General features: G+C 40.1%; 1 protein-coding gene across 1 annotated transcript in view; it reads right to left on the bottom strand.

Annotated features, from left to right (window-relative positions):
• Nucleotides 1-14,678, bottom strand: part of LOC116984781 (kielin/chordin-like protein) — a 242,197-nt gene that overhangs the window by 20,936 nt on the left and 206,583 nt on the right. Inside the window, exons 36-40 of the mRNA XM_033039151.1 lie at nt 10,678-10,821; nt 5,863-6,025; nt 4,692-4,813; nt 2,916-3,087; nt 546-693 (exon numbers count right to left, since the gene is read on the bottom strand). Coding sequence (XP_032895042.1) covers nt 546-693; nt 2,916-3,087; nt 4,692-4,813; nt 5,863-6,025; nt 10,678-10,821 — 749 coding nt within the window. The remainder of the gene's footprint in view (nt 1-545; nt 694-2,915; nt 3,088-4,691; nt 4,814-5,862; nt 6,026-10,677; nt 10,822-14,678) is intronic.

Genomic DNA, 14,678 nt, shown 5'->3' with positions numbered 1-14,678 from the left:
ACAATAGGAAATGGTAAAATATTAGTACAATCTTATACACCAAATGAGTGCCCTCCATCTGGACCATAGATTTATAGTTCCCTTACTCAGGTGGCCTATGGGAAATGGCCTCAACAGATGGAAAGTGGACTTGTTCCTGCATGAAAGCAGGAACAATTTCTAGTTGAATAGGCAGACAAATGCTGAAGCTACTATCTACTGTGCAAATGAGACATTTATAGCCAACCTACATTTCTCATAACTCAAAGCAATGATCAATGAAACCAAAAACTGAGATGAGAATATGATCTAGTCAGTTGACAACAAGAATCAATTCATCCAAGAGTCTAGGGTCCAAGGTTTCATCCATCAGAAATGGATCAGGAGGCAGTCATTTTTATACTATTCCAGTTTTGTTCAAGATTTGGTCAATGGAGCAAGAATGAGTATTCCACCAAACCTGTGGGATCGTCAACAAACACATTTGTTCAAAACTGCCCTCCAGACATTCCAATGGTGTCAGATTCACTCTTTCTGAGATGCACAGATGCATATTTAACACTTACGCAAAATCATCTGACTTGTTTCCATTATAGTTGCCACACAGTCCACACAATTTTGACTGCAACGATTGATGGGCATTAAGTTCTACAAAATAGTTCCCATCCCAAGTGATGCTAAGGCCTGATGGCAGCTGCAAAATTACGTAAAGTCCTGTTGGGAAAAAACCCCAGCAATTTAGACCATTTACCTTGTACATATTTAACTGGAAATTACTATTAACTTGCATTCTCTGTGCAACATTCAGACAATGCACAATTGTGAACAACTTCACAGGTCTTTCCAAAAGCATGGAGCACTTGTACAGCCATGCTGCATGTTGAAACAAGTGGCAATTTCTGGTATTGGGGATGATTGTTTGCAAAGACTTTAGAAAAGTCCTGAAGAGGGCACAGAGATGATTCACCAGGATAATACAAGGGAGAGATTAGAGAATTTGGCGTTCTCTTTGGAGTACAGAAATCTGAGATGAGTTTTAATGAAAATGTTAATGATAATGAGGTTTTTTTTGAGTTTCAAGGCTGACCTTATGTGGGATTTGACATTTGGCAAATTTATTACTGCCACCAAAAAGCCACTGATGTCAATGGAATATCCTTACTTATTTTGCAACAAGATGCTCCAATTATACATCATAATTGGAGCATCATTGGATCAAGTATGTTAATTTAGATTGCTCTCTTTGGGATCACTAAATTGAGGTTAGATCTAAAATGGTTGGTAAAAGAACTGGAGGGAATTTGGAAAGACAATTTTCAAACAAATTTTTCTTAAGATGTAGAATGTTTTTTTTAAATGAGGACAGAATCAGATTCTGTGGCAAGGGTCCGTGAATGAGTAAATTTTGGGAATAATATGCGAATGTTGGTAATTGGGAAAATACACGGCAGCTCTTTTACAGAGCGATCACAGGTATGAGAACTATAAAAGCCTCCTGCGCGGCAAGATTTTAAAATCCTTTGATTCTCATCCCTTCAATATCAAAATCCATTTTGGCTGAGTATTAAAGAAATTTATTTGGACCATTTATTTCCTTTGTCTAGGAATGTCATCTCTCGCCCATGCAAACTTGAACCCTTTATAAATATGTTTAAGTAGAAAAAGTGCAAACAGAGTGTTAAATAGAGTGTTCAATATTATTGTACCTGGTGATGGATACCATTGTAAGACTGGATCCCTTCAAGTAAGTGCAACTTAAAAAAATAGATTTTGAAATTCTGGGTGGTTTGCTGATCATGAAAACCGCCTGCAATTCATTTGTACCCTGTTTCAGTATTACTGTCTGGTTGCAATAGTGTAGAGCAGATGAATGGCAATTAATTAATTTGCTAGGAAGTACTTGATAGTAATTTGCAAAATTGATTGTAAATGTAAGGATCTAATTAAAAATGGCCATAGCTGAAATAACTTCCTAAACCTTAAGTCATGAACAATGATCTACCCAGTGAAAGAGATGCCAAGTAAATTTATTCTGTTTGTTCACCGTAAAAGTGCAAATTACATTTTGAAACCAAAATCAGCACAGCTGGTGATTCCCTTAACAAATTAATCAGAAATGCCTTTGAGGAGGACTTCTGGGGACACAATGGGATTTCTGGGGACACAAGAGAATGCAGATGCTGGAATCTTGAGCAAAAATAAAATGCTGGAGGAACTTAGTGGGTCAGACAGAATCTGTGGAGGGAAATGGACAGATGATGTTTCGGGTCAGGACCCTTCTTCAGAGAAGATCAGTCTGTGATTCCTGTGATTGGGAAAGCTGCAAATAGATATGTAGTTTAGGCCAGCGATACTTTGATACTTTGGAACGATCAGCGGAAGGTTAGTGCAAGTGGGGATGATGATTTAGTACAAGAGAAGATTGAAAAATATGGATCAGATCGAATCCTTGTAGGTATAGGATTTGATATTTAACAATGGCAATGGACAGTGAATGACATTCTGAAGAACAAGGTTTTAGTGAAGGAAAGAAACTTGTACTTAGAAAGTGTTCTTCTTGACCCTAAGGGATTCCACAGCCTCAAGTAGCCAATTAAATATGAAATAATCATTGTTGCAATATAATGCAATGCAGAAAGCAAGGTAGTCATTTCCTACAGCAAGCTCTGACAATAATGTATTAATGCACAGATACTTCATTTTAGGGATTGGTTGAAGAATAAACATTGCGTACGGTGTGAATTATTTATTCCAGAAAACTCTGTGTCACAATTGTATATTTGTTTTATTATCCATGGTTGTTATTAAATATGGAAGAATAATTCCCACTCTTGCGTTATGTTGGGAAAAGTCCAAGGTGAGTTTAGAATTGTATATCAGGGAACTCCCATTATTTCTTCCATCTTTTCATTACTCTTATGATTTGAGCTGCATACCTGAATGATGAATGGAGATGTTAGATGCAGAATACGTTAGTTCCACTTCTGCATTGTTCACCTGGATTAGGCTCCCAGTTGAAAGCTCGATGGTTCTATTTTCAGTCTGTACAATCAGGGTCTTTTTCCCAAACTGAGAGGAATTTCCATTTATTTTATTATAGTAAACTACCTGGAGAGCAAATAGTTATCGGGAAGCAGTCATTATATACTTTGCGTTATTATCAGCATTAAGGATCACTGCAAGCCACCGAATATTGTATTGAGACACTTTCTAGGGATCTGAGTGAGGCATGCAGGTCGGCTTCAAAGCACGAGACAAGTCCAGAGTCTGAACTGAATGTGGGTGTAATGATTTAGAATGGAGCTGGGCTGGAGTGGTGTGATGGAGTTTGGTTATGACCATACAGGTTTATAGGCTAATTGGCTTGATAAAATTGTAAATTGTCCCTAATGTGTGTAGTATAGTGTTAGTGTGTGAGGATCGCTGGTCAGCAGTGGACTGAAGGGACTGTTTCTGCTCTGAATCTCTAAACTAAAAAAAACTGACAGAGTGATAAAAATCCTTCATACACTTCCAAACTTGAATGTGTGAGTGTGTTCTCTTGGTCTCATTTCTAAACTTCAGTGTGGGAACAAAATGATTGAAAATATCACAATGGTAAGTAAAGAATTAAAGAATTCAAACAGTTTGACACCACTATCCTCAATAAGCGTATTGTCAAGACCATTTTTTTTAAAGTCACAAAAAACCAAGAAGCCATTACAAAAAGGTACAAAATCGCCAGAAATATTTAACGTGAATGAGAGTACTAAGCCAAAATCAACATTATAATCACCAACATCCACACTATCACGAAAACCAAACCTTAAATTTGAATACAAAGTACTTCACAGGGCAAAGAGTACCATTTTTGCAAATATCCACTGCTTGAAATGTCCCGCTAATGGTGGATCATCATTTTAAAGTTACTGATAGTTAGAAATGAGGCTGGGAAATAGGGCAGAGAACTTTGAACATTTTACAGTGGAATAATTGTATTAATATTTGAAAGATGAGATGATATAATCTGAGAGAAAGCAGAGCATGGAACTATTTCTGGACAGATGATTAAAAGGCAACCATAAAGGGACAACAGGATCAACCTGTGTTACACAGACAAGTATGCTTTATTGGCCCACTTCCATTTTAAAAGCAGTATACCATTTTGACTTGGAAATATATCAGCATTCCTTTATTGTAGCTGGTCTGAAACTTGGAACTCCCTACTCAACAGCATTGTAGGATATTTTGCCCTGAAGGAAGTAAGTGGTTCAAGTGGTTCAAGCAGGTGGTTTACGCCTACTGAAGGACAATTAAGGAAGGGCAATAAATGCCTGAATTGCTGGCAATGCACAATGGCAAAGCAAGAAAAGATTATTATATTGTCACCCCTGCTCCAATGTCTTATGTTGTTTCATTGAATATAAGTGGCTAATCGATGTTGTATGATTATGGTGCATGTTCTGTCCTCTCATTCCCCACTTAATAAGTCATATGGAAGTCATAGTTATTTTCCTTTGGTTATCGTTGCAAAGAATGGCAACTAACCACGTGAGATTGAACCCAACAATGGACAGAAGTATGATTTTGTGCATTGCACTCTTATTGGACTAATTTTGCTGGAAGTTATTAGGAACAAGAATCATTTACCCATCACTTCAGACCATTTGAATCCTAAGGTTGACATGATTAAATGACAAAGACAACGCAATCATCTTATAAACTGTACTTACATTGAAACGGTTTGACTCGCAGTCCTTGGCTAAAAGATAGGCGCAAGCTCCGTTGAGGTCATAGAACAGCCCATCAAAGGTCATGTAATGGGACTCCCCAAACACAGTGCAGGAAGAATTCTCTGCAGGCAGACATCAATATAATATTAATTTTAAGAACATGAATGAAGAGGAAGTGGTTATGTTTATACCCATCACTTTAACGTAGAAAAATCAGTGCAGGAGTAGGCAATAGGCCCTTCGAGCCAGCACTGCCATTCAATATGATCATGGCTGAACATCTAAGATCAGTACCCCATTCCTACTTTTTCCCCATATCCCTTGATTCCTTTAGCCCTAAGAGCTAAATCTAACTCTCTCTTGAAAACATACAGTGAATTGGCCTCCACTGCCTTCTGTGGCAGAGAATTCCACAGATTCACAACTCTCTGGGTGAAACAGTTTTTCCTCATCTCAGTCCTAAATGGCCAACCCCTTTTTCTTAAACTGTGACCCCTGGTTCTGGATTCCCCCAACATCGGGAACGTTTTTCCTGCATCGAGTCTGTCCAATCCTTTAAGTATTTTATATCCTTCTATAAGATCCTCTCTCATCCTTATAAATTCCAGTGAATACAAGACCAGTTGACCCATTCTTTCATCATATGTCAGTCCCGCCATTCCGGGATTTAACCTGGTGAACCTACACTGCACTCCCTCAAGAGCAATAATGTCCTTCCTTAAATTAGGAGATCAAAATTGCATACAATACTCCAGGTGCGGTCTCACCAGGGCCCTGTACAACTGCAGTGGGACTACCTGGCTCCGAAACTCAAATCCTCTTGCAATGAAAGCCAACATGCCATTAGCTTTCTTCACTACCTGCTGTACCTGCATGCTTACTTTCATGCTTAACATTTCCTCAGAGCACACCAATCTGTTTTTGAAGTCCAGTCACTCTAGATGCACAGCCCAGCAATCTACGTACAATGGCCTCTTTTCATTCTAATTATCAAAATATCAGTATACATTAAACTTAATTTGCCATTTTCCTGTCTATTTGGCAGCCCATGTCGTCTTACAGTCTCTAAGAACCAACCCGAATATCCAGAAGAACCCAAATGCAGCAAGAATAATGTTCTTAGTAGTTCAAAAGATGGAAGGATCAGTTTGGTTTATTCACATTGACTTACGTGGTTTGAATTTTACACAGGTCGTGCAGCACTCTCCCTCGGGCTGGGATAAGATGTATTGCGGTGGGCAGGTGTTGGGAACAGAACAGGATTTGGTTTGACACTCCACATTTCCATTGTTACAATGACAGAGATCACACCCATGAAGCCATTGGGTTTGAGCCTACCTCAAAAAAGCAGAAAGAGCACATCACTGTGCTGCATACGAAGTAATAAACATTAATAGCTCAATACAAGGGGCCTAATACACTACAAGAGAACTTGGAGCCCATGAAGATGGAGAAGCACATATCTTGCATCCTTGTCTCAGTCCTGTATTGAGTCTGAAGAAGGGTCCCAACTCGAAACGTCACCCATTCTTTTTCTCCAGAGATGCTGCCTGACCTGCTGAGTTACTACTGAGTTGTGTCTATCTTCTGTATTCAGGTCTCCTTCCTCATCCCTTTTCCTTGTTTTTTGCTGACTGAATCAGTGCTGTTTTCTACTCTCAGATCTCAGAAGTTTGATCACCTTTACTGTGAATTTCTGCTGTGCTCTCACTTCCCGTACCTGACTTCTCAATGATAGATGAGTAATAAGCTCAGATACCCACTGTTCATTGACCACACACCTCCACCTTCCTCCTTTGTTTGAGGATCACCTATATTACCTGGCTTCTCATTCTGACAACGTCATCATCATTCTGACAACGTCACTCCCAATCCAGAGCTTCTGATGTGTTTGCTTTTCTCCTCTACCTAGGCTTCTCCTCCACGGTATCTATTCCATTTCCCATATCTCTATTCTCAATATATGTCTTCCCACCCTGAACAAGAATTAGATTCCTTTGGCCCTCACCATCCTCATTGAATGGATCATCCTCCACATTGAACACGTCATATCATCCCCTCCCCTCCTAGTGCTATGGCTCATTCTTCTATCTCTATCATTTCCCATCGCATCTTTCCATGTTACATCTGTCATTTTGCTACCTCCCTTCCAACCATCCAGTGCTAAACAGCAGCTTATGGCACTTTTACGAAGTTGGTCGTGTCAATTCATCATGTCATCTCCTCTACAGTTGGGAAGTCAAAGACTGATTGGGTGGCTACTTTGTAGAACACGTCTCTGGGATCTGCAAGGGTGACCATTGGGTTGCCCTTAATTAAATCAAATCAAAATTAAATTAAATTAAATGTTTAATTTCTTCTCCTCTGAGGTTTTGCTTTGTTGTCCTGTACTGCTCCAATGAAATGTCACATAAACCTGAGGAAAAGTACCCCATCTTTCATCCGAGCAGCTAAGAGCCTGCAGGCTTAAACAATGTATTTGATTATTTTAATTAGGAAGCCATTCTAGTTTTGCATCTCCAGCACTTGTCTCTTTCGTGGTATTTTGAATTCTTTCTCCTTGATCTTGCACAGACATTAGACTTCACCACCCTCTTTCATTTGGCATAACTACCACTCATGTCATATGAATGCTTTCCTGGTCACCACCTTATATAATTTATTATTTCCTCACCATCTCCTTTGGCTGTAACTTACAACTTGCGTTATTTCCAATTTATCCCACTTTTCATGCAAGATTTTTCGCAAATGCTAATTGTTTCTCTCCCTGTACATACTGCCTAACCCTGACGAGTATTTTCAGCAATATATTATTCTTTAAAATAGTCAACACTGACAGAATTTTACACTATATATAACTGATAAATAGCGTTTATGGTTCATTTTAATGTCTAACATATTTTAAGATATAAGGAAGGTCTTTAATTTTGTTGAATCTGCATTTCAGTGAGATTCTCCTAAAATGCACAGAGAAACATTACTTGTTCTGATGTGTACCACGTGTACTATTGACACGAATTGGCAGGCTCTTGTACACTGTACAGCACCAACCTCAGAAACTATGAACTTGTATGGACTGTGTCTTTGGTTACACCACAGACTTTGGTAGTTTCTGCACTGATATTATGGTTATTAATTTATTGATATTTAAAATTATTATATTTATCTAAACGTATTGCATTACCCAGCCTGTAAAAAAGCTGCAGGTAGGAATTTCATTGTTCCGTGGTCGGTGCATATGAGAATTACTCCTGACATACTCAAGAATGCTGTTCTGTCCTTGAGAGCAGAGGATCACTTATTCTAAATGCGAGTAAGTCATGTTCCTCAAGCCTTGATGTGGACGTGCACATCTGGCTCTGGGCAAAAAAGAACTGACTCAATTTGAAGATTTTGTTCAAATCAAAACAATGAGCTGCTGCATGTTTCCGCTAATTTCCCATGATACATTGTCGAGACGTTTCCTTGTAGAGGCGGAAATCTAGAGGCTGTCACGTAATCTCAGCCCTGGTGGGAGACAACCAGGCAGGTAAAGGACAGAGAGCAACTTGAACTTCTGGTTGGCCTTCAAGTCCAATGGTAAGGGAGATGACCAAGGTGGAATGGAGAGAAAGACGTTAGTACAGAACACTCTCTCATACGGCAATAAAATCAAGATGAAATCAACAAGGTCCCACATAAGAGATTAGTATACAAACTTAAAGCACACGGCATTGGGGGTTCAGTATTGATGTGGATAGCGAACTGGCTGGCAAACAGGAAGCAAAGAGTAGGAGCAAACGGGCCCTTTTCACAATGGCAGGCAGTGACTAGTGGGGTACCGCAAGGCTCAGTGCTGGGACCCCAGCTATTTACAATATATATTAATGATCTGGATGAGGGAATTGAAGGCAATATCTCCAAGTTTGTGGATGACACTAAGCTGGGGGGCAGTGTTAGCTCTGAGGAGGATGCTAGGAGACTGCAAGGTGACTTGGATAGGCTGGGTGAGTGGGCAAATGTTTGGCAGATGCAGTATAATGTGGATAAATGTGAGGTTATCAATTTTGGTGTCAAAAACAGGAATGCAGACTATTATCTAAATGGTGGCCGACTAGGAAAAGGGGAGATGCAGCGAGACCTGGGTGTCATGGTACACCAGTCATTGAAAGTAGGCATGCAGGTGCAGCAGGCAGTGAAGAAAGCGAATGGTATGTTAGCTTTCATAGCAAAAGGATTTGAGTATAGGAGCAGGGAGGTTCTACTGCAGTTGTACAGGGTCTTGGTGAGACCACACCTGGAGTATTGCGTACAGTTTTGGTCTCCAAATCTGATGAAGGACATTATTGCCATAGAGGGAGTGCAGAGAAGGTTCACCAGACTGATTCCTGGGATGTCAGGACTGTCTTATGAAGAAAGACTGGATAGACTTGGTTTATACTCTCTAGAATTTAGGAGATTGAGAGGGGATCTTATAGAAACTTATAAAATTCTTAAGGGGTTGGACAGGCTAGATGCAGGAAGATTGCTCCCGATGTTGGGGAAGTCCAGGACAAGGGGTCACAGCTTAAGGATAAGGGGGAAATCCTTTAAAACCGAGATGAGAAGAACTTTTTTCACACAGAGAGTGGTGAATCTCTGGAACTCTCTGCCACAGAGGGTAGTCGAGGCCAGTTCATTGGCTATATTTAAGAGGGAGTTAGATGTGGCCCTTGTGGCTAAGGGGATCAGAGGGTATGGAGAGAAGGCAGGTACGGGATACTGAGTTGGATGATCAGCCATGATCATATTGAATGGCGGTGCAGGCTCGAAGGGCCGAATGGCCTACTCCTGCACCTAATTTCTATGTTTCTATGTTTCTATCACAACCTCCCAGGAGATTATAGTAGCAATGTTACAAAATTTTGAGATTTTAAAAATCAAGTCTGCAATTTATCCCATCAGATAAAGCATAAAAAGAAGTTTAATTTGACACCTAATTCACTTTCATATCTCAAGTATTTAAAAAGTTATGGCCATTTTCATACTCCGAAATTAGCACCTTGTTCCCTATTGATTTTCTATGGACATAACAAAAAAGCTGTGATCGTGGACAGTCAAAAGCCCATAACCTTCTTAAAAATTAAGAGAACTGAATGAAATTTTCAGTTTTCATAGATTGAAGCATTCTGAAACAAATATAAAATAATCTTACTTGGATGACCTGAAATTAAAGCATATAATTAGTTAGTTACCCAATTGTAGCTAATTTCAAACTTCAATTACTAGATCTAAACATCTATCTATTTCTTAATAAATGATTAACATTTTTAAATAGCCTAAGTGTCCAAATAATATTCACAAATAATTCACAATAAAACATGATTTTTAAATCTCATTTACATTAATTTATAGGCCAAATGGAAGGAATTTAGTGTTCAATTGCTGTAAATTAAAGTCCATTTAAATCAGCTTTCTAGTGGGATCCTGTGAACGCGCTGGTTTAGAACGTTCACATTGCGGTAGATTTGTGCCCTCAAATGCCCAGAAAAATACTGCGGGATATAATGGGCCCAAAATTAGCTACTCGCAACATTAAACTTTGTATAAAGGGATCTTAAGAAGCCCTTTTTAATGTAAAAATAAACAGCCTACCTTCTATTGTCCCCTGTATGAGATCCGGCCGGTTGCCGGCGGTCGCGAGTTTAGAGGTTAATTTTTTAACTACTATAACAATTAGATAAAGCCCTTAAAAGTAATAATAGCTAAAGCGACGGAATCTTCCAGCGATTTTTCGTTAATAATTAACTAGGCTGAACATCCTCGATTTGAACAGCCTAGGGAAAATCGCGTTTTAAACCCGCCCCCCTCTAAACGGCGCCAAAATCGCGCACACCTGCAGCGACAGATTTTCAGCGACGCTTCAGGTATGTTTTGCAACATACCTAATTATAGCATTTTTGCCAGGATCGACAAATCAGAATCAATCTAATTGAATGAAGGAATTAGCTTGAGAGACAAACCTCACCTCACGTATTTGATTGTGGTGCACACACCAGCGTGAATCAATACAAATGGGGCAACAATGGCCCTCTGGAGTCATCTGTTGCATTACGTTGCACAGCAAGACTTGGCACTGTTCCTTCTGTGACTCGCACAGAACTGTGCCTTCCTGTAATAATATTTATTTAAAAAAATTAAACAATAATCATTTTTAATCAGACACATTCAATTTATAACTCAAATTACACAACAGTCTATCAGCTGTCCCAATCTCCATCACCATGTGAGGGAAGTTAATGTTGCAGTATCTGCTTTCTGCCTTTAGGTGGGACTGTAACATCTCCCATTGCTGTCTCTCCAGTTCTACAGACATTGAGCATTAACATTGACTTAGTTATTTTTCTCTTCCTTTTCCACCATCCTTGGCATTTTGCTGCTTGGTGTCCCTAACTCTCAGCTGGCTTATTACTTACTTCAGTCCACTTGCTGCAGAAACCTTTGAAACCTAGTCTTTAATATCAGCAAAATGAAAGAGTTGGTTGTTGGCCTCAGGAAGTTAGGGGGTGAACACAACCCTGTCCTCATCAATGAAGCTGCTCTAGAGATGGTCGACAGCTTCAGGTTCTTTGGCATCCATATCATCAACAACCGAACAAGGTCCTTTCACATTGATGTAATGATCAAGAAAGCTTGTCACGATATTTATTTTAAGATCTGAGAAGATTCGGCATGTCCACCAGGATTATCTGCGCAAACCTCCACACATGCACTATAGAAAGTATTCTGATGGGACGCATCTCAGCCTGGTATAGCAATTGTTCTGCTTTTGATTGCCTGAATCAGCATAATCTGGTGAATACACCCTGGTCCATCACAGGCTCATCACTTCCTTCCATCCAGTCCATCTTCATGGTGCATGTCATCAGGAAGGCTGGAACATTGCCGAAGATAGACACAAAGTGCTGGAGTAACTCAGCGTGTCACGCAGCATCTTTGGAGAAAAAGGATGGGTGACATATCGGGTTGGAACCCTTCTTGGCCTGAAATATTGTCAGGGATGTCTGTCACCCTGACCATTCCCTTTTCTTTCTTTTACCTTCTGGGGGAAGATGGGGGAGATTAAAAGCCCAGACATCCAGACTAAAGAACGGCATCTTCCCCATTGCTATTCGACTCCTGAACTAATCACCTCTTTCACACCCCCTTCCCGGAAATGCTGCCATGTTAAGTCTAAACTCTTCCACATTTGGTTATTCCGTTATTGCACGTTATTCCAATATGGCACTACTTCAGATTGTACTTCAACTTTTGCACAAATCTGCCACTTGCATTTATCATTGCATTCAATGTTATATTTATCATGACTATGTGTACTGTTTACTCCATGAGCTTAATGCAAACAATAATGTTTTATTGCACCCAGGTGTACATGACAATAATCTAATCTGAATCTGAATCTCTGAATTTGCACTCCCTTAGCTCCAGATTCACATGTTCAATTTTCTTTTATTGAGTCTTTCAGTCTAAACCTTCCACATACTACTGCTCTTTAAACTATCCCACAGAATCTTCTTTGGTGAACTACACTGATTTCCCAAATGTTAAACATGCGTGCTTAAATTCCTTCCACGCATTTCCCCCCCACCTACAGTACAATGTCACTGCCCTCAAAAGTCTCCTCTGACATGTTTTTTAGTTTTTAGTTTAGAGATACAGCGCGGAAACAGGCCCTTCGGCCCACCAGGTCCATTTACATTTACCAAGCCAGTTAACCTACAAACCTGTACATCTTTGGGAGGAAATCTACCGCTGCGCCACCGTGAATGCCCTGACATGTTCCCATGTCCCTTGATGTTACCAAGTGCCTCCAATTGTCTCCACTGCTAACTCTGGAGCACCTTTCTTAAATCTCTAACCATGTCAATCTTCTCTTCCAAAGCCTTTACTGACCCAAAGTTTGGTTATGCCTCTCCCTTCAACATTCAACTTGCATCATAGTTCCTAAAATATTTGGGACATTCTTGTAAGGTCACATTGTTAGTATGCCCTGCATTCCTGATGTTTATTGAGAAATGTGTTCCCCAAAGGAATTGACTTTAGTGCCAAGGAAGCGATTCCATATTTTTAAAAACGCTAGGGTCATGCTGGATACACATTGATAAAGCCTTTGCACTATTATTTCTTCTCTGTAACTTTCATTAAGTACCACTGTTTGTCATTGGCTTTGAACTCTCCATCCTGTATCCTCTGCTGGCCTGCAATATATTCTGTGCGTGCCCTGTTCTGGATAGGATTCATCATTGTTGCACAGTTAAGAATTTGCTGCATTTCCACGGATCTTATCTTTGCCGATTCAACTAGTTCAACAATTCTCAACCCACTTTTTTTAGTTTAGTGTAGAGATATAGTGCAGAAACAGGTCCTTCGGCTCACTGAGTCCATGTAGACCAGCGATCCCTGCACACGAACACTATCCGACACATACTAGCAACAATTTACAATTTTATCAACCCAATTCGCCTACAAACCAGTACGTCTTTGGAATGGGGGAGGAAACCGGAACCACCTGGAGAAAACCCACGCAGTTCACAGGGAGAACGTACAAACTCCGTATGGACAGCACCTGTAGTCAGGATCAAGCCCGGGTCTCTGGCGCTGTTAGGCAGTAACTCTACTGCTGTGCCACCATACTGCCCTCTCACCCCTTTTCACTTGATTCATACAGTGACCAGCCGATCTGTTGCTGTGATACCTGGGACAACCTCAGCTTCCCTCATATAACACAAATGACAAGCAGAGGCCATTAGCGACTATCACAGAGTCACAGAGATTGTCACATATTTGAAAATTATGTGTGTTAATAGTTCAAACAACAATCAGTCTTATCCAGACTATGAGAGGGAAAAAAATTCCCCAAATGCTTGTAAAATATACCAGAACATAATGTAATAAGAAATAATTTATTCAGTTGCTTGAATCATTGCCCAAGTAAAGGGCCTGTCCCACTTTCATGACCTAATTCACGACCTTTTTCACTCGTGGACATTTTTCATATAACCATATAACCATATAACAATTACAGCACGGAAACAGGCCATCTCGGCCCTTCTAGTCCGTGCCGAACACGTATTCTCTCCTAGTCCCATCTACCTGCACTCAGACCATAACCCTCCATTCCTTTCCCGTCCATATAACTATCCAATTTATTTTTAAATGATAAAATCGAACCTGCCTCCACCACCTTCACTGGAAGCTCATTCCACACAGCTACCACTCTGAGTAAAGAAGTTCCCCCTCCTGTTACCCCTAAACTTCTGTCCCTTAATTCTGAAGTCATGTCTTCTTGTTTGAATCTTCCCTACTCTCAGTGGGAAAAGCTTATCCACGTCAACTCTGTCTATCCCTCTCATCATTTTACAGACCTCTATCAAGTCCCCCCACTTAACCTTCTGCGCTCCAAAGAATAAAGACCTAACTTGTTCAACCTTTCTCTGTAACTTAGTTGCTGAAACCCAGGCAACATTCTAGTAAATCTCCTCTGTACTCGCTCTATTTTGTTGACATCCTTCCTATAATTAGGCGACCAAAATTGTACACCATACTCCAGAACTGGCCTCACCAATGCCTTGTACAATTTTAACATTACATCCCAACTTCTATACTCAATGCTCTGATTTATAAAGGCCAGCACACCAAAAGCTTTCTTTACCACCCTATCTACATGATATTCCACCTTCAGGGAACTGTGCACAGTTATTCCTAGATCCCTCTGTTCAACTGCATTCCTCAATTCCCTACCATTTACCATGTACATCCTATTTTGATTTGTCCTGCCAAGATGTAGCACCTCACACTTATCAGCATTAAACTCCATCTGCCATCTTTCAGCCCACTCTTCCAACTGGCATAAATCTCTCTGTAGACTTTGAAAATCTACTTCATTATCCACAACACCACAACATTCACAACACTTACTAATCCAATTTACCACACCATCATCCAGATCATTGATGTACATGACAAACA

Source organism: Amblyraja radiata, chromosome 20 (assembly GCF_010909765.2).
Source record: "Amblyraja radiata isolate CabotCenter1 chromosome 20, sAmbRad1.1.pri, whole genome shotgun sequence".
Taxonomy (NCBI): domain Eukaryota; kingdom Metazoa; phylum Chordata; class Chondrichthyes; order Rajiformes; family Rajidae; genus Amblyraja; species Amblyraja radiata.
This window is presented reverse-complemented; position numbering and strand designations above follow the sequence as displayed.